At 35.7% G+C, this 20,349-nt stretch overlaps 1 protein-coding gene across 1 annotated transcript in view; it reads right to left on the bottom strand.

Annotated features, from left to right (window-relative positions):
* Positions 1-577: 577 nt before the first annotated feature.
* Positions 578-20,349, bottom strand: part of Chmp2b (charged multivesicular body protein 2B) — a 33,981-nt gene continuing 14,209 nt past the window's right edge. The window contains exons 2-6 of the mRNA XM_004663297.3: positions 14,745-14,836; positions 8,828-9,022; positions 6,505-6,607; positions 2,431-2,537; positions 578-2,249 (exon numbers count right to left, since the gene is read on the bottom strand). Of these exons, the coding sequence (XP_004663354.1) occupies positions 2,139-2,249; positions 2,431-2,537; positions 6,505-6,607; positions 8,828-9,022; positions 14,745-14,836 (608 nt within the window). The 3' untranslated portion in view covers positions 578-2,138. The remainder of the gene's footprint in view (positions 2,250-2,430; positions 2,538-6,504; positions 6,608-8,827; positions 9,023-14,744; positions 14,837-20,349) is intronic.

Below are 20,349 nucleotides of genomic sequence, written 5' to 3'. Positions count from 1 at the left end.
TTGTTGTTAAATGTACATAAAAGAGCTATTGAAATTTCCTTTCATGGGGTGGAGAGATGGCTTAGTGGTTAAGGTGCATGCATGCAAAACCAAAGGACCCAGGTTTGATTCCCCAGGACCCACACAAAGCCAGATGCACAAGGGAGCTCATGTATTTGGAATTTGTTTGCAGTGGCTGAAGGCCTGGGAGCACTCATTCTCTCTATCTGCCCCTCTCTCAACAAAGAAAAAAGTTTTAAATTTCTTTCCAGAAAAACAATAAAACTAATGCATTCAAAAATTATCATATATACATAAAATTTATTATCTTAGTTAAGTTATAAAAGCAGCAAAAGTCTGGGCCTGGAGAGATGGCTTAGTGGTTAAGCTGCTTGCCTGCAAAGCCTAAGGACTCAGATTTGATACCTCAGGACCTGCATAAGCCAGATGTACATGGTGGCGCATGCAGTTGGAGTTTGTTTGCAGGGGCTAGCGGCCCTAGTGCGCCAGTTCTCTCTCTCTTTATCTGCCTCTTTATTCTTTCTCTTTCTCTAAATAAAATATTTTAGAAAATAGTAAAAGACATAAGAAAAGTGGATAATAAGCAATAACTCTTTATTGTTTTTTAACAAAATAATTTTAAAAACAAAGTCCCCCAGATGTAAACAAGAAAGTGAAAGTAAGTAAGGTTAGATTGCATTATTATGTACATCTAACACATGTTCTGAGCCAACACCCCATAATACAGTACAATGTTTTGACACAACTCTGTCCTGGGAAATGTGAATTGTGTACTTAAGACTTTCAATAATGAAGCTTACAAAATGGCCACACTTCTGAACTAGATGGCTTGGTGTTGTGCCCTTGCACCAAACCATGCCATGTGCTAGGCCCAGGATGTGCGTGACTACTTAGCAGCAGTCAGAATGCCCATTATTTTCAACTAACCCAGCTGCACAGATCTCAATTCCTTCAGCATTTTTGTGTGTGGGAGGGGTGTCAGAATCCATATGTTACAACATCAGTTTTCAAAATTAACCTAATTCTAAATTCTATTCTAATTCTTGTGGTACCCTTCATTTTCTCTTGCTTTATACATAAAATTGTATAGCAAGTTTTCCTTAAAAACAAAAATAAACCAAAACCCTGCTACCACAGTGATACACATTTAGAAAGTAATTTCTAGCAAAGTTCAGTTTATTTACCAAAAAAAAAGGTTATTTGAAAAATCTTGGCCAAATACTGTTATAGTAGTAATAACTCAGTTTAGAAGAAAGAATGGCTTTAATTTGGAGGGCTTAACACACACTAACACCATTCATAATTCAGGACAGATTAAGGTATTTACATATAGAAAATCTGTTCTTGGAAAGACCAAACCATGTTGTTTCATTACTATAAAATGTTATTAATTCTGTGTCCTTTTTTCTTTTTGCTAATTATATTCAATTCACTTTCATAAGTCTTAAAAGAGAGTTTGAATAACTGTTCTAAGAAGCCTCAATTTTATCTTAAAATGTAATTATTTTCTGCCAGTTAAAATAATTTAAAGATGTGCACAATATGTTTGTGCTATATAAGGCAGGTGCCGAGCACACTTTGAAAGGTAATAAACTTACCAACCAGAATATTCTCCCAAAGGGGGGGAAAGAAAAAGTCAGGATAGTTTTAAGACAGATGTTTAAATAGCTCTTTTTCTGATCATTTAAAAATAATTTGGCAGCTGAACCGCCTATGATCAGAGTACATAACTAATTTCAAAGGACAAGCAACAGATACAGAGTTAACAATATACTTTTAATATTTTACAAGTCATGTTAAGTTGATGCCTACTGGCATTTAACATGAATTTGTATTCTGTGTAAAAAGATTTAGCACATAAACTGATACTAAGTAATGATACCATTTTTCTATGCCATGCAGAAAAGAAGTCAACTTTTACACATCACCACTCCTGAATTGTTCTCATTAAAACCCAAACTGTTCTCATTTTTGCGTTCTTGTCATTCTTTGGCAAAATATTCAAAATAGCCATGGGTTACGAAACAACTGTTCACTCATGGGCTTCATATTTGCAAAATAAATGTGTTTTGTAAAAGTAATCTGCACTGGCTTGCTTTATACTACATATTGTAAGTGCAAATAGACTGGCTTCTCTGCTAATCTACCCCTAATGCTTTCAGTTGCCTTTCAATCTCTTCATCGGAGATTGTAGCCTTTGAAGTGGAGGCAGATGGTAAGCTTCGGGCAGCGGACGGTGCTTTGGCCATCTACAGTGGAGAAGAGAGGAAAACGATGCATTAGCAAACATTCAGGCTAGGACAAGAGATATCTCCAAAGTAATTTACTTTAGACACAAATATGAAAACACTCAGGTAATGCTAGAGGAGAACTTGAAACAACTGAGAATGTAGAAACTACTTTAATCTGAGAAAAAGAGACTATCTGCACCTTTCCAGAGATTTCAATCCCAATTTCATCAAGAACTTGGTTCACAATGTCCTGGCTTTCTTCTTCATCATCAGAGCCATCAAAGATGTCATCAAGGGTGTCATTGACTAGGATGGGGAGAAAGGTGGGACAAGGAATCATTTTCAAGTAGATTACCAGTTAGATTTATGATTTTCTGAATATAGTCAAACTATGTATACATATTTTTCATGTTACAGAAAACAAATTTGGGTGAACCAACAAGTTATAAAACAATTTCAAATGCCAATGAGGTATACTGATATATACACTTTTTGAGCCACTAAAATTGGAAATGTCATTTCAACACAAACACACTTATGATAAAAGAAATGTCCTGACTTTAAAAATAATATGTATTTAGGGCTGAGATTATGATAGCTCAACAGTAGTGTGCTGCCTAGTATGTATAAGCTCCTGGTATCAGTTCACAGAACCATAAAAAATGAATTAAAAAGTTATAACTTCAATTATAAAAGTCTATATGATAGACGTATATGCTAAAGATTTAAAATATGGTCTACAGATTATATTTACTGAGCTCATTGCTGTTTAACTAGGAAAAATGTAAGACACCAATTCACTATTAATATTTAGGAGAAAAATTATTCTTTTCATATCCATTATTACATTTCCTTATTTTTTATGTTTTATACTCAAGATATAGGAAGACTATTTCAATAAATTTATGCAACATTATTTTATTAAATTTTTCAGGATGCTATCCAATTTAACTTTATAACACTGTGTTATAATCCTTCCTTCTTTCATTTCCTATCCAAAATATTCCTATAAAACCTCTTTAATAGAGGCCATTATGTTGTGTTATGGGGAAGGAATTTTTTTGTTTTCACTTACTCCTGAAGCTGGGCACCTATATGGAATGATAAGCACAATGGGAGGGAAGATGAAAGATGAAGACATACGTAGTTTACTCTTGAGTATAAAACAAAAGATAAAGCCTTAAGTTTACAATTTCAGAGGGAAAAGGTTGCATTTAACTGTGAACATGGAAGGAGATTTGACTAGAGAGAGATGGAGAAGCAATAGAGACATGGACAGGAGAGGACATTCTTTTATTTGGTTGTTCTTCAAGTAGATGAATGGAAAATAGCTAGGAAGAAGAAAAATTAAATAAAAGCAACTGACCTACAGTAGCATCTCCCTTGAATATTCACGGAAAATCAACAGGGGAAGAAAGACAAATAACCTCGTCTAATCTCCTTGTAACCATGACAATAAAGAGGCTCCTGGTAATAGACTGAGTAATAGCTGTGCACACCGCAAGTGCTCTTAGCAAGTTCTATTTAGTACTGCAATAGTTAGCAGTCTATGAGCTTATTAGCCATGACTCCCTGGAAGACGCCACATGAGGTAGGGGACAATCTGACCAAACCTTTTGTAAGGTTAATGTTCTCTTCACCATGAGATGATAAGCCATCTCATAAGGCACATTTTCCATTATTCTGGGTCACAGATCTCATGCATGAAGCAGACAGGAACGATTGAGAGTCTCCTCTGTGATACCCCAGACCTGCCTCTCCCTGATTTACCACTGCACCTGGTGTTGCTGACACTACAAAGAAAGCTCAGTGTTCATTATGTTACTTTAACAGTATAGAGTAAATTCATCAAAAAGCTGAATAGCGTACTGCAACAAATGAAATATTATAGAATACCATGTCTGAGCACATTAAGAGATGAATTTGAATCTCAGTTATTACATTTAGTGCTTAAACAACTTTGGGAGAAAGTCATTTTATCTCTCTGGGGCTCAGTACTCTTACTGGCAAAATAAAGATTTTTTGCTGGAAAACTACTTTTTCTGCTTATTGCTTGTTTTTACTTTGTTCTTTTTAATTTAATTGTGATTTTGGTTCTTGCCTTGTGGTCAGCAAGAAATCACTGAAAGATCTGTTTAGCATACTCTAGTGGTACGCTTCTAAAAAATTATGGGAGCTGTGTGTTATCTGAATGGCAAGAGTAACAAGGGAGGTGCAAAGTCTGGGTCAGACACAGAAAAGATGAAAGATGGTGACAAAAGAGAAGAACTACAGAAGTATTTATCAGCAGTTAACAGAAAATGATATGAATAGCAAAACTCTTAACAAAGATAATGTAAATATTCTAATAACTTTGTTTACAAAGTTTGAATGTGAACAAATTTTGAAGCAATATGGTAAAATACAGATTTTAGCTGGAAAAACTATGCTAATTTACACTTTTATTTTTTAATGAAGATTTTGTTAAGGCATACTATATCACAATTTTGAAAAAAAATAAGTTACCACAATAGCTGCTATTATTTTCAAATGATACACAAAGTACTAAAGCACAGGATGGGTTAACTATGATAGCTATATAATGTAGTAAGTGATTATCAATTCTTTTTACTCCAGCTTAACAAAAATGTTAATTCCTCTAAGACCAGACCAAACCTCTGCCAACACTGGAATTCACATAAACATGGTAGATACTATCATTAATGTATGTGATAATTCTTCCAGTCACTGAAAAAAAATCACCGACAATGTTGCAATAACCCTGAGGAAATTGTGTTTTTCACATTAAAAGTGTGACAAATAAATAGTATTGACCAGGATGTGGTACAAGTCACTTACTCATAACTGGCAAAATACACATGGATGCATTCTTTCTGGGAAGAATTTGGCAGGATGAGCCAAAAACCAAAAGCCTTATAAATAAATCTGGTTTAATGTGATCAGTAAAAGTAATATACTAACATATTCTTTCAAAGATCATCAAATATACTGACATTCTAAACTAATTTTATTCAAGAATGTAAAAATAGCTTAATAAAAAAGGGGAAATTAGGGTAATGCTTGATATACTAAAACTATTTCTAACTTCCTTTTTGTTATTCATTTTTGCAATATTGGGGATCAAACCCAGGGCATTGTGCAAGCTAGGTAAATGCTGTCCCACTGAGCCACATCCCCCACCCAGTAATATACCTACTGTTGAGACAAAGACTTCCAGGTTGGAGGGATGGCTCCAATGGTTAAGGTGTTTGCCTGCAAAGCCAAAGGACCCAGGTTTGATTCCCTAGGACCCATGTTAGCCAGATGCACAAGGTAGAGCATGCATCTGGAGTTTGTTTGCAGTGGCTGGAGGTCCTAGTATGCCCATTCTCTCTCTCTCTCTTCCTCCTTCCCTCCCTCTTTCCCTGTCAAATATATAAACAAAAAAATAAAATATTTTAAAAAGAAAAAGACTTCAGGGAACATTTATGGTCTTGGATATATGTTTTGTTTTATTTATTTATTCATTCATTCATTTTGTTTTTTGAGGTAGGGTCTCACCCTAGCCCAGGCTGACCTGGAATTCACTATGTCATCTCAGGCTAGTCTCAAACTCACAGCAATCCTCCTACCTCTGCCTCCCAAGTGCTGGAATTAAAGGCATGTGCCACCATGCCCAGCTTGGATATATGTTTATATTATACTATTGTGCTTTTGAAGAGTAGGACGAGATTCATGATTTTCAATACAACGTGTTTATCCTTTTACAAATATAGGAAACTATAGGAAAGTAATAGACAGTAGTCATATCCAGGTAGTAAGTAAAATGATGTTACTTATGCTGTTTTCCTTCTCTTCAACATTTTCTTATATCTAATTAGTTTCTACATAAAAAGAAAACAGAATATTATAGAATATTTCTGTGACAAGAAAAGCATATTTTCAAAAAAATCATACCTGACTCTGAAATTGTAGGTTGTTCTTGAATACCAATCAATCAGTTAAGGATTACTGAGGCCAACAGCAAATGGAAATATGGTTTAACAAATTTTATAATTTCCCCTCAACTAAAACACTGTAGAATGTTGAAACTTAAGCTACGTTAATATAAAAACATTGAAGTCATGGTAATCGTGAACATGCCATCCATGGTTTATCACTTCTTGTTTCATTGTCCCTTCATGTGTAAGATCATGACATTCCTAGTAGCTGGCTTTGGCTAACTCAAAGATAAGAAACTGTACCTGGCATTACATGATGAATCAATCACTGTATTAGAATGTCACAAACTTACTCATTTCTTCAGTCATCTCCATTTTCATGTTCTCCTTCTGGAAATTCTGCATCGTCTGTAATGTTTTCTGTGGATCCATCTTCTTGTTCACCGCCTGCATGGTCTTTAAGAATAAGAAAAGACCCACGTTAATTACATGATCATGAAAATTAGTATGGAGTAAGTCTGGAGGGAACACACCAGTTGCAGGCAGGATTTTGAACATGTTCCCAATCATGACAAACCATAAGGCATTAAGTATTTTAGGAAAAACAAACTTAATTTCCACTTAGCATCTGTGTAATAAAAACCATGTGAAAATCTAATCTGAATAGCAGACAAAAAAATGATGTAGTAAAATAGGCTATCAACATCCACTGCTATCTAAATGAAAAATACTGAATTTTCTCATTAGTGGGGAGTACGCAATATGCAGATTTTTAATTTTTTTAAATTTTCATTAAATTTTATGGTCTAAATGAAAAGGAACAGAGAGTATTCCAACAAACATATTTTATTATCATTACATTTGCAACTTGTTTAAAGAAACAACAAATGTTTTCAAACATTAACAAAAATATATATACTACATACATAAAATATACTTCACCAGAAGATACTATTGTCTACTTTGGACAAAAAATTACTTTAAAAATATTTTATTTGTTTACTTGAAAGACACTTTAAGAGACAGAGAGAGAAAGAGTGAATGGGTGTGCCAGGACCTCTGGGCACTAAAAACAAATTCCAGGTACATGCACCACCTGTGCATCTGGTTTTACATGGGTCCTGGGGAATCAAACCTGCATTCTGTACTTTGCTGGCAACCACTAAGCCATCTCTCTAGACTCAAAACTTAAAATTTTTGAGGCAATACACATGCATGTGTAGATGGATGTATTACCTTCACATATTAAATGATTCTATACAACAGTAAACAAATTGGTTTCAAATATATAAAGGAAACAACATCTTCTTTTCTCAATTTGTGTATATACTGTGGAACAAAATAGTCTTTTCAAGTATTGATACTATATTCTCCCAAAGTTCTACACTTAACTCTTGTGCCTTTTTATTGCTGTAGTGTCAAAAGCCAAATGTGAAAATCTGTCAGTAAGACAGAACATCAACCGACATCTCAGAAAGAAAGTCTCTCTTGCCACCAGCACCCTGTAGGTCATCAGTCTTTCATTGACTCAAGTGTCATGCTCTCACCTGTCACAGGACAATCACGCGAACTTGCTCACATCCACTTGTTTTCACTATCAGCACTTCAGATCTCAGTTTGTATAGTACTCTTTTCTGGAAGTAGCCTGGCACTCCAGATCAGAACATACACCCACATAAAATTCCACTTACTACAGATGAAAGTTTATTCTCTACAGTGAGAGTGGGCTTTTCATGGGTCACCCATGAGCTCAATGCCAATGAAACAATTATGCATTAATTTTAGTGTCTCAAAACAAAGCTGAGAAAACACAGGTATATAGACAGATGACTAAAACTATTATGAAAAAACCCTCACAGGCAGCTAACCTAATGTCCCTCAGGAGCAAGGTTCCATATTTGCTACCTCAGTGTTTCTGACTACGTATTTGTAATGACTATGTTTCTAAAATCTACTGTATACATCATTTTTTCAAATACTTTCTGTGCCTCATTTGTTCCTTTCACTCTTCGTATCAGTGATAATGTTAAGTTTTCTACAAATGGTTTTGGATCATCCTATTTAAAGACCCATGCAAGTACCATAAAGCCTATCACAGACTTCTGTAGAACTGTGAGTTACCTGCTCAGACTTTCTTAACCTGTCCTAAATAAAGTGAAAAATCTGTAGCCTTTGGCCTTTATCTAAAACTGTTTTTGATTTACTCATAGTACATGATATCTAGCAATAAGAGCATTATTTATTAAATGACTGAAAGTCTCATAGTCCTACAAATTAAACAGTAAACACTGATTTACACAATTAAGCATAAATTCTGGAAAAATGCCCAGTACTAAATCCTTCTGACAATATTCATATTGTTGAATTCATACTGTCACAAAAGGCAGTCAAGAGGAACTAAAGTCAGTAGACATGAAATAATAAATCTTTAAATTTTCTAATGATTTAGGGGGAAAAAAGCAAGTGCTATCATAAATTAATTGTATATACTCTTTTATGCTGCATGTGATCTTAGGAAAATGGAAATGGCCTTACTTTATATTAAAACACACCAACAGCTAATCTATAAGTAAATATCTGGGTTATCTAGTATTATTCCTCAACTGTTATTTATACATAAATATTTAAATATCTTTGGTAAAATTATAAGCCTAAGTGTACAAAGGACATGCTAACCTTCGCTGTGGTGGACATGGCTCCAGCCATCTTCATCTGGGAATTCATCACTTTTGTCTGTGTGGACATAGAAGTGACTTTGGAACTAACAGCAAAAGTTCGTGTCTTCTGTTTCCGTAGATGTACAAGCTGTTTAGCTAAAACTCTGCAAGCTTCTTTATTACCGATCTTGGCCATCTTCTTTATTTCTAATTCCTAAAGAGGGGAAATAAGAGGGGAATAAAATCAAGAGGTAGCCCTCAATGATCATTTCAGAAAAACATAGATCAAACAACACAATGCACCCTTTCTCCCTAGTAGGAAAGAGTTATGTTGCAGTTACCTCCTTATTGCTGGGATAAAGCACCCGACCAAAACCAGCTGATGAGAGTAAAGCTTTTAATTTGGCTTACAGACTCAAGCGGAAGCTCCAGTGTGGCAGAGGATAGAATGGCATGAGCAGATAGATGCTGGACATGACCTCTGAAACAGCAGGAGGAAAACCAGTGACCCCACTAACACTGGCAAGCTAGGGGCTAATAAACCTCAAAGTCCACCCCTAACAACACATCTCCTCAAGCAAGACTCCACCTCCCAAGTTGCTATCAGTTTGGGACCAAACAACTGTAACTCATAAGTTTATGAGGAACATCTGATACAAACCAAAACAGGCTGTCATAAGCTCTTAGGAAGAGTAGACTAAGAGAGCTACTATTCCACATATTCATAATGGCAGGAGCAAACTAGTATTATGAGCACAAAATGAGTATGTAAAACAGTGCATGCATAGCACCCATTAAAATAAGAAAAATCTACTTTGTAGCAGAGGCCACTAACCTAGAAGGGGGCTAGAAGTGAGGGGATAGGGGGAAGATTAAGGAGATGGTGTTTCATATATGTAAGTAGAAGAACAGATTACTGGGGATGGAAAGGCTTAAGTGAAATCAGGGGAAGAGACTGAGTAAAGGAAGGTTGGGGAAGGGTTAATTAAAATCTAAGAGGGTATGAAGAAGTCAAATGCAAACCTATTTTGGACAATGGGACACCCAGAAGCCATAGATTGTTACCTGAAAATTTTCAGTGCCAGAGATGGGATCCTTCCAGTGAGTTGTTGGTCAGGGAGGTTCCAGATGCCCCCAAAACATTATAGGCCATTGCCGAAGCCCTTGGTTTCCCATCAGGAATAGATGGTTAAGACCCTACTGCTGAAGACTACACATACTTGGACTGCAAGGTTATTGAGAAGTCTTGCTGGAGCTGAGCTGAAAACCTCCTTCATGTAAAACAGCTGACAGAAAGCTGGAAAAAGCTATGCTGCATGCAGCTCCATGGGAGATTGAGAAATTATCAGTGGAAATAACAGTGGACACTGCAAGCCTTAAGTTTGGCCACTCAGGCCAAATGAGCCAACAGATGCAATAGTGGTATGTGTGTTATAGGGAAAATCATCCACTCTAATTGGACTGGAGGCCCGCTCCACAGGAGGGAACACATGCCTGATACTGAAAACCTATAACGGGAGAAGTCATGAGACCTAGGGGTGCAACATCTGCTGGTGTCTGAATAGATGAATATATTATGCTCACCAAACTGGCTGGTAAGCACCTCTCTTAAATGTTCATACCCATGTATTAATGCTACTGTTACTTCTGATTAAAGAACCTTCTCTTTTCAGGTGGCAGTGACCTTGGGATGACTCAGAAGGAACCATGGTGCTGAAAAGAAGTGACAAAGGAGTGCTCATCACTAAAACAACTCTATCACACCTTCCAAGACTCAGAGTCCATTGCGAAAGAGGTGACGGAAAGAATGTAAGAGCCAAAGGAGAGGCAAGATTCTTTACAATGCAGTCTTCCAGACATAAAATGGCATGGATATCCATGACCTTACAGTGTCTTGGCACTACTTACACAAGACCCTCAAAATAGAAGGAAAAGATGATGAGATCAAAATAAAAGAGAGACTGAGAGGGGGAGGGGATATGATGGAGAATGGAACTGTGAAGTGGAAAGTGTGGGAGAAGAGGGAATTACCAAGGTTTACAGCCTATAATTACAGAAGTTGTCAATAATCAAAATAAATAAATAAATAAGAGAAAATCTAATTATTGATTAGAAAAAGTCAGTTGAACAAAAAAAAACCCATTGAGGTGATAAATTTATAGTTAGTAATTCAGACACAATTACATTAAATAAAATGGTACATCTTATACCTCAATTAAAAAGGACACTGTCACAGTACATTAAAAAAAGTATATATAAGTATAAACTAACTCAAAATACCAACCAATATAAAAGCAAAGGTAGATTAAAATGGAAAGAATATATGGCATATGAATATCTACCAAAATTTTCAAGTCTAGTATGATTTTACTAGAATTTCATTAAATAAACATGAGAGGGCATATTACCAGAAATCAAAAAGATCATTTCATAATGATACAGGAACTAATAACTAACGATATCAGGGTAATACTAAATGTATATATAAAAATCGATGTGCTTTAGAATATGACAAGCTCAAAAGGAGAAATAGTAAAATATATAATTCACCCGAGCATTACCAACAAAGCCCACCTCATAGACACTATACTGGTAACAAGCACAGTGGTTTCCCCTTAGCAACAGGGAAGATGCTCTGTGACCCTCAGTTATGCCTGAAATGCCAAAAGCATAAAACCCTTTATGAAACAAGGGTTTTCTTACACAACTATGATGCAATTTTACTTTTTCACATAAAGAAGGCACTTACAGCTTTTCTATGGCATATCTAAATTCCCAAAACCACTACTCCCACAGCTGGGGATCATTATTAAAGTAAAATATGGGCTACTTGATCACAGCCTTTCAAGAACTGATCTAATAATCCAGACAGATACTGAGTTATAAATGGGCAGCCGTGTACACAGGACAGAACACTGGAGAAAGAGAATAGTCACTTCCTGGGTGTGATGGAGTTAGATGGAATGAGATTTTTATCAAACTACTCATAACAGTATGCAAGCCAAGCATCACCATGCATGTCTTTATTCCCAGCTCTAAAGGCTCATATACAAGGATCTCTAGTTTAAGGCCAGCCTGGACTACAGAATTTCAGGTCAGCAGGTGCTAGAGTGAGACCCTGTTTCTATACATACATACACACACACACACACACACACACACACACACACACACACATATATTTAATCCAAGCAGCATATAACAGAAAATGTAAATATGTGAATTATTTATTTCTGGACTTTCCATTTGATAGTTTCAGACCACAGTTGACTATGAATAACGGGAATCATGGAAAATGAGTAGACAAAACATCTGTAATGATACAGAAAACTTACACAATACTATTTTCAAATTTAGTGACATTTACATAAAACGTTATCACCAAAAATGGAATGCACCTTTTTTAGCAGTCACTAGTCACCAAAATATTATACATTCTACATCAGAAAACAATGCTCAATAAATGTAAGAAAACTGAAATTCTAGAAAGTGCATCCTGTAGCCACAGTGAAAATATACCAGAAATCAGTAATGGAAGTATGGGAGCAAAATCATATAAGCAGAAATTTTAGAATGCAATTCGAAAACACCCACCACCTTTAAAGAAAGTCATAGGAAATGAAATACTCTAAGCCTAATAAAGTAAAAATAAATGTCAAAATTTTTGAACTGAAATTACAGCTGTTCTTAAGAAATTTGTATCATTCAAGTTTAAAGAATGGCTTTTCTAGCTTTAAGACTTACTATCTGTCAGGCAACAGTAATCAAAATATATGGAGTGTGGCTTGAGAATAGTGATATTGAAACATTAGTATAGAATTCATAATGATACCCATACTTATTTGGACAAGTGATTTTCCATAAAGATGGCAAAGAAATGGTGCTTGCAACAAATTATGTTGAAAAAGTTGAATTTTCATATGCCAAAAGTGAACTACTACTTTTATGATATCAAAGTAAAACTACAGTTCAATTTGAGACATTAAAAACAGAAACATAGTTTTATAAGAAAACATGAGTGAAAATACTAGTGCCTTTATGATATACAAATATTAAGATTCAAAGTACTTCCCAAAGAAAAGAAGAAAAACAAACTATCCTTTATCAAGTTAAAATTTAAAAAACAATTTGCTTCTCCAAAGATGTTTAGGAAAGTGGAAGTCATGGTCAACAACTTAAAGAAAATATTTCCAAAATATTATCAAGGCACTCATATACCCAACACAAGACTACTGTAATTAAGTAATGTTTTTGCATGTGTATTATATATGGAACGTGTATGTGTGGGGGTGCTTTGTGGATGTACATGTATGTGTATGAGTGTGGTAGCCAGAGGCTGAACTCAAATTTCTTATTTATTGAGACAGGGTCTCCTGCTTGAACCCGGAAAGTCTAACTAGACTACTTATCTCAGGGATCCTCTGTATCTGCCTCTTGAGTGCTGGGATTACAAGCAGGCTGCCACACATTCCTGGCACTGGCATAGGTTCTAGGATCGAACTGACATCCTTATCCTTGCAGAGTAAGCACTTTACTGACTGAGCCATCTAGTGGATAAAATTAGACACTCTGGCAATGATGATATGTTAATGCAAACTAGGTTCATCAAAAGATCCTATGCATCAATAATGATTAGGAAAATACAATTTATTGTGTGTGTGCACCAAGGCATTCTGCCACTGCAAATGAATTCCCAATGTCTGTGTTATTTTTTTTTGCGTCTGGCTTAATTTGCATTTTGGAGAATCAAACTCATGCCAGTAGACTTTGCAAGTGAGAGCCTTTAACCACTGAACCATCTCTGCAGCCCCAAAGATATACACTTTAAAATCACAATTTACTATACCTATCAGAAAGGATATGGGGCAGCTGTAACTCTCAAAACTAGTGTGGAGAGAAAACATGGCCACTTTGCACATTGCTTAGATTTTCTTATATAAAATTAAATATATATAAATTCACACTATGACTCAGTAGTCACACTTTTAAGAATTAACCAAAAGAAACAGAAACATACAGAAAGTTCTTTTGAATGTATTTATTTCAAAATAATAATAACAACAAAAAAACAAAAACAAAAAAACCCTACTGGCCAGCAAACGGATAAACTGGGATATATGTGCACAACGGACTGTTATTCACCAATGCAAAGTAATTAATATGGTTATATGTAATAGTATTCACTGACTAACCTCAAAATAATCATGTTTCAAGAAGACTATGTAAAGAGAGCACTCGATCCCATCATTCAACAATTCTAGAAACATCAATAAATCTACAGTGACAGATTAGTATTTCCCTCCCAGTGGTAAGGTAAAACACTATAGACTTCAAAAGGCATAAGAAACTTTGGGAGACGGGAAGTATGTTCATTATTTTAACAAAGAAATCATCACCCCAGGTGCATATACTTAAGTCAACCATATCAAATGGTGCCTTATATTAAGCATATAGTATGTTACTTACATCATAATAATGCTGCATTTTAAAAGATTTTTGGCAATTAAAAAATTTTAGGCAGCATCCATTTAAAAACACACCATAAAGAACAGGTGAAAACAAGCCAGATCAATCTATTAAAAAGTACAGATAGAATCTTCTTTAAAACACCATATGAGACTAGAAGCAGTTAATATAATTTTTAATAACCCTCTTTGATTTTCTGACTTTTTTATATGTGTGTTAACAGGATATCTATGTTTTAAGAAAGATTTCTTTCTAGAAATTCATGATTTTCAAAAACTAGGAATATTCTGATTCTTTACCAGAAGACAATTCTAGTGCAAGTCGGCAGAATGTAAAAGGATAAAATGCTGCTTCTTGCTGAAGAAGAACCCTTACCACCTGCCAAGTGCCTCGTTCAGAGCTAGCTAATTATTCCAACACTAATTGCCATTTTTTTCAAAAGTTATGTTGAAATTTCATGTTCTACTCACCAGCTGTTTTTCTTGCTTCTCCAGTGCTGCTCGATCTCTGATTATAGCCCTCTGTGTTCCTCGTAACTCTCGGTTCTGCTCCTTTATTACATCTAGGGGAACAAAAGAAACCCAAATTTAAAGTTGTAAAATTTTCTTTAGTAACACATAAAAGGAAGAGACTGCAATAAGAAGAATCCTCATTTATGAGCTCTTGTATATTTTCTTTAAACTTACTACACTGAAAAATTGATCAAATACAAAAACATGGATTAAGCATTCATTATATAAAGAACTGAGGGATGGAGTGATAGCTTTGGTGGTAAGGCATTTTCCTGCAAAGCCAAAGGACCCAGGTTTGATTCCTCAAGACCCACATAAGCCAGGTGAACAAGGTGGTGCATGCGTCTGGTGTTCGTTTGTAGTGACTGGAGGCCCTGGCAAGCCCATGCTCACTCGCTTGCTCTCTCTCAGCCTCTCTCTCTCTCTCTCAAATAAATATATAAAATATTTTTTTTAAAAAAACTGACAGAATGTGAATGCAAATATGTTATGGAAGACAGAAGTATAAGTTATATCACAAAACTATTTCCTTTAGAGAATTAACTAGTAAAAATGTTTATATGGTCTGTCTGTCTCTCCATCTCTGGCTCTCCTTCACAGATTCACACACACAAACACACATGCCCTTTTCATCTCTCCTTACTTCAGCACTGTATGACACTAAGAAAGGAAGACAGATAACATACTTTATTAAAACTTTTATTCTACATTAAATCATGAGTGAAACAACAGACCATTCCAATAAAGAAAATGTGGGTTTAATCTAATCTCTTCTATCTGAGTTACATTCTGTCTTAGAAAAGTAAGTTAGTGCTCTAAACCTAAGGGTTTCGTTTTCATTAGAGACAGCTTTAAGGTGTAAATGATACAAAAAATGTTCTGATACACAATAAATGTCCATTAACTCATAATTCCTTTCTATTTATCTCAATGCACTTAGGTTCATTTTGTTCCACTTTTTGAAATACTAATTATTCTTGATGGACTGTAATTAAGGATAGCTGTTAATAAGTAGCAACAAAAAGATCACAAATATGCTCATTTTTGCCAACACTGAATCTTAAATGCCTATTACATTTTACATAATTGAATGCTTATAACAATGTTATGAAACTGAACTTCCTGTTATTTTACATATAGTAAAATGGAGCACTAGGAGGGTTAAATGACTTGCCAGGACTGCACAGGCAGCAGCAGTAAAAACAAATTTGGAACCAAGCACTCTGTCTCTTTAACGAGTAGTTAATAAAGTTGCAGACGAAGAACAGTAGCAGAAATGTACCATATGAACTGGTACAATTGGCTATTCACATAATTATACACAAAAATTCAACGAAGAGAAAGGTCAGGGGTCCATATAGAACTAATGTCATAAATTTCACACAGGAGTACACAGAAATAAATCATCACACCCTGAAATTTGGAAATGCACAACATTAAAAACACAAGTAACAACAGAAAAAATATACATACAAATTGAGTTTCATGACAACTAAAATGTGTTGGGTACCACAGGACCTTGTCAAGTGGAAAACATCTTATAAAATCAGAGAAAATATATGCCAAACATATCCTAGCAGTCTTGCACCTAGAATATACAAATAAGCAACCCAGTTGTAAAAGGAATAAAAGCACAGACACAGATAGTCCAATGAGCATATAAAAAAGATAGTAGACATCAGTATTTCCTAGCTTAATAAGATACCCCTTCAGTGGAATGACTACTTTAGAAATAATCAAAAACAACTGTTGATAAGGTGTCCAGGACTGGGGCCCTGATGTTGTTGGTGGCAATGTAAAAGATTCAACCAGATAACAATGTGGTGATTCATGAGAAAGTTTAATATAAAACTACCAAATGACTCAGCAATTCCATGCCTAGATATACCCAGAAGTTTAAAACAGGAACCCTCAAAAGTGCTGGAAACAAAAGCAAAACTAGACAGATGGGATTGTATTCAATTAAAAAGCTTCTAAACAGCAGAGGTGCAAAAAATGAAAAGCAGAGCAAAAACACAACCTGCAGAATGGGAGAAAATATTTGCAAACTATATATATATATATGACAAGAGGCTGAATAAACAGTGTACACAGGAATTCTAAAACCTCAACAAGAGCAAGAAATTAAAAGCTAAACAATAGACCCAAATAGACTTGTCTTGAAAACACAAGGGGACAATAATTTGAGGAAGGGTGGAAGAAATAAGTAAAGTTTAATCAATGCAATGTGTATTGTGATGGCTTGAATGTGAAACTTTCCCCAGAGGTTCATGTATTTGAATACTTGGTCCCCAGCTGGCAGCACAGTTTGGGGGTTACAGAACCTTTAAGAGGCAGGATATTGGGCCAGAGAGATGGCTTAGCGGTTAAGCACTTGCCTATGGAGCCTAAGGACCCTGGTTCAAGGCTTGATTCCCCAGGACCCACGTTAGCCAGATGCAAAAGGGGGCGCACGCATCTGGAGTTTGTTTACAGTGGCTGAAGGCCCTGGTGCGTCCATTCTCTCTCTCCATCTACCTCTTTCTCTCTCTGTCTGTCATTGTCAAATAAATAAACAAAATTAAACAAAAATTTTTTTTAAAAAGGCAGGACATTGCTGGAAGAAGCAGAATGCTTGGGGGTCAGAATTTTCAGTTTTAACTTGCCCCAGTTCTGACTTGAGCTAACCAGTAGATCAGTCTCACTGTCTTAGCTACAAGCCGGAGGCTCCCTCTGCCATGCCTTCCTTTCCACGATGGTCAACCCAGCAAGCATCCTCCCAAACTTTTGTTCCCTTAAGTTTACAGCTATTTTATCACAGCAATGAACAAAGTAACTAAAATTAATACAGGCACTAAGACAGCAGTAAGAAGTACCTTGGGGCACTGGTGCACAGCAGGAACTGTGGATAATGGTACTAGACTTCACTTCACAAAGCTAAAAAGAAGGAGTTTGAACATTTTCACCAGAAATGACAAGTTCCAATGTTTAACCAGGTTTAAACACTACAATATATGCATATATGAAAATGTCACATGGTACTTACTCAGCTAGTGATATAAAACTATTATAGCTTTATGTGTCAGTCAAAACTCAATGGATCTGTGGTTAAAGACTCTTGCTTGCAAAGCCTCATGTCCTGGGTTTGATTCCCCAGTACCATGTAAAGGCAGATGCACAAAATGTCACATATTTTCTCTCTTGTTCCATTCCTCCCTCCCTCCTACCCCTCTTTCCTCCTTCTCTCCGAAACAGAAAATAAAAAATTATGAAAAATCAAATTCTACTGATGTTTAGGGATGGGGCCAGAGACCAAGACCAAATGCTTGACATGCAGCCCTATCCTAATCTCAAAACACAGGGATGGAGGAATTTTAGATATTGAGTTATAAATGTTCATTAAGAAAGAAGTTCATTAGGAAAGGAATCCCAGTTGGTTGATACATTGATGTTCCAGGAAGATGACATCTCCAGAGATAGCATGGAAGCTGTTTCCTAGTCCACTCAAGAATCTCTCCCATCTTTCTGCTCCTGTGTGATAGTCTTCATAAAAACAAGTAATAATAAATTAGGCACATTCCTGAATTCTGAGAATTGTACTAGGAAACTGTCAACTCTGAAGTAAAAGCTACAGAACACCATTGTCAGGAAAGAGTGATACCTGGGACATGTGTGTGTGAACTGGAGCAATCTCCTGGGATCTGACTCTTACAGATGAGTCAAGAGGATCAAGAGTTCCACTGAGGGTATGAAGCCAGCCTGCGCTATGTAAGACTCTGTCTCAAAAATAAAAAAAAACAAAAAAAACTAAATGTATAATTAGACTCTCAGCTACTGTCTAAGAATTAGAGTCCAGAAAAGATAAAGCCATCTTTTTTAGGGGGAAAAGGGATTATGACAAAACCAAGCATACGTGGATTTAATTTAAAGTTTAATTTTGCTTTTCTTAATTTCATATGAGTGCATTACTTGTTACTGTATATCATGAAAGGAAAAATAAAGAAAATTAACTACTGCATGTTCCACAGCCTTACAATTGTTAATAGACTAATTAATATTTAAACAGTTCTACGCTATAAACTCAGAGCTTATAATGTTATATACTAAAACATAATCATAACACTTTAGAACATATTATGGTAAGTAGAAAAGGCAGGAAAATGTCTTTCATGAGAGACAATAGGAATGGCCTATAAAATAAACACATTGCTCTTCACTTTTCCATAAGCAATCTATAGGTTAAGGCCACATTCAGAGATTTATGTTCTAGATAATTCAGAAAGAATAAAATGAAAATGCCTTGGATACTTTCAATGTGTTATAGGTCAATTTTATTTTCTACTTGACTTACCTCTTACTAGGTCTGATTTCATGCTAAAACAATAAGCTCATAAGGAAAAAATAATATATGTTTCAGGACAAAATTCTAAAGTCTTAAAAATGTAATTTCAAGGGTAGGCTAGAGGAATGCACAGACAGGACAGGTTAAGCAACAACAAATAACAAAATAACATGAGAGTGCTTCACAATGCTGAAGGCAAATTAAAAATTGCAAATCCCATCACTATTTGCTTAAGTGCTGCAGTGATGGTTAATCTAGCTTGTCGACATGACTGGCTCTAACCTCCCTGGGAGACAAATCTCTGGGCATGCTTGTGAGTTTCTAGACTTGGATGACAGAGGTGAGAAGATCCTCCTTAACTGTGGATAGGCTGGGGTCCAGGACTAATGAGGGAAAGAAAACAGAGCCCCGACATTTCCCTAGCTCTGCTTCTTGATTCTGGATGCAAGGTGGTCCAGCTGTCTTTTGTTCCTGCTACCCTGTCTTTCCTGTCATGATGGATTGTATACAATAGAACTGTAACCCAAAACAAACCTTTCCTTCCTGAAGTTGTTTTTATCTGGTATTTTGTCCCAGCAAAGGGAGAAGAAATATACCTGCTTACAGCTCCAACAACTTCAACTGCTACCTAAAGATTATCCTGTCTCTGAAATGTGCCCAACTCATACTATCTAATGCAGAATCAGTGTACACAACCAAGATTCCCTTCCCCTGATTTCCAGCTTAAAAATATTCTGAAGTCTGGGCTCAGAGCACATTTTCTCAACTGCTAACTAGCCTTGCTATAGGGACATTACTGTAACTTGTCTTAGGAATTAGTTGTTTTCTGGCTTAGTATTAGTAGGAGCTCTATGAGCTCAATAAACTCTTATTTCGGCTTCCTCAATCATAAGGGCTTAATGTAGCAACATATATTTATCTATAGGTTATTCGTTTATGCAACCATTCTCACACTAAATACTATCTCAGTACATTATTCTTAGTAGTGATCTAAGAGAGTACATGTATCTTCATATGTAAAGGGATCTGACTAACAAGTATATCTAATTTATTCCCTTAAAACCCATAATAAAAATTTTAAATGACTGGTATCAATAAAATCTGGACTATGATAGATATCTTTCTACAAATGGAAATATGGTCATAAATATAGCTAATTTCCTTATTATTTTCTGCTTGTATCAGTGGAAGCTCTGCTATGAGCCATCCTTTGCAAGTTTATATTCCCTCCTTCACCCTTGC

The sequence above is a fragment of the Jaculus jaculus genome, chromosome 4 (genome assembly GCF_020740685.1).
Source record: "Jaculus jaculus isolate mJacJac1 chromosome 4, mJacJac1.mat.Y.cur, whole genome shotgun sequence".
NCBI lineage: Eukaryota > Metazoa > Chordata > Mammalia > Rodentia > Dipodidae > Jaculus > Jaculus jaculus.
The sequence above is the reverse complement of the archived record's forward strand: the minus strand, read 5'-3'. Positions and strand labels throughout refer to the sequence as shown.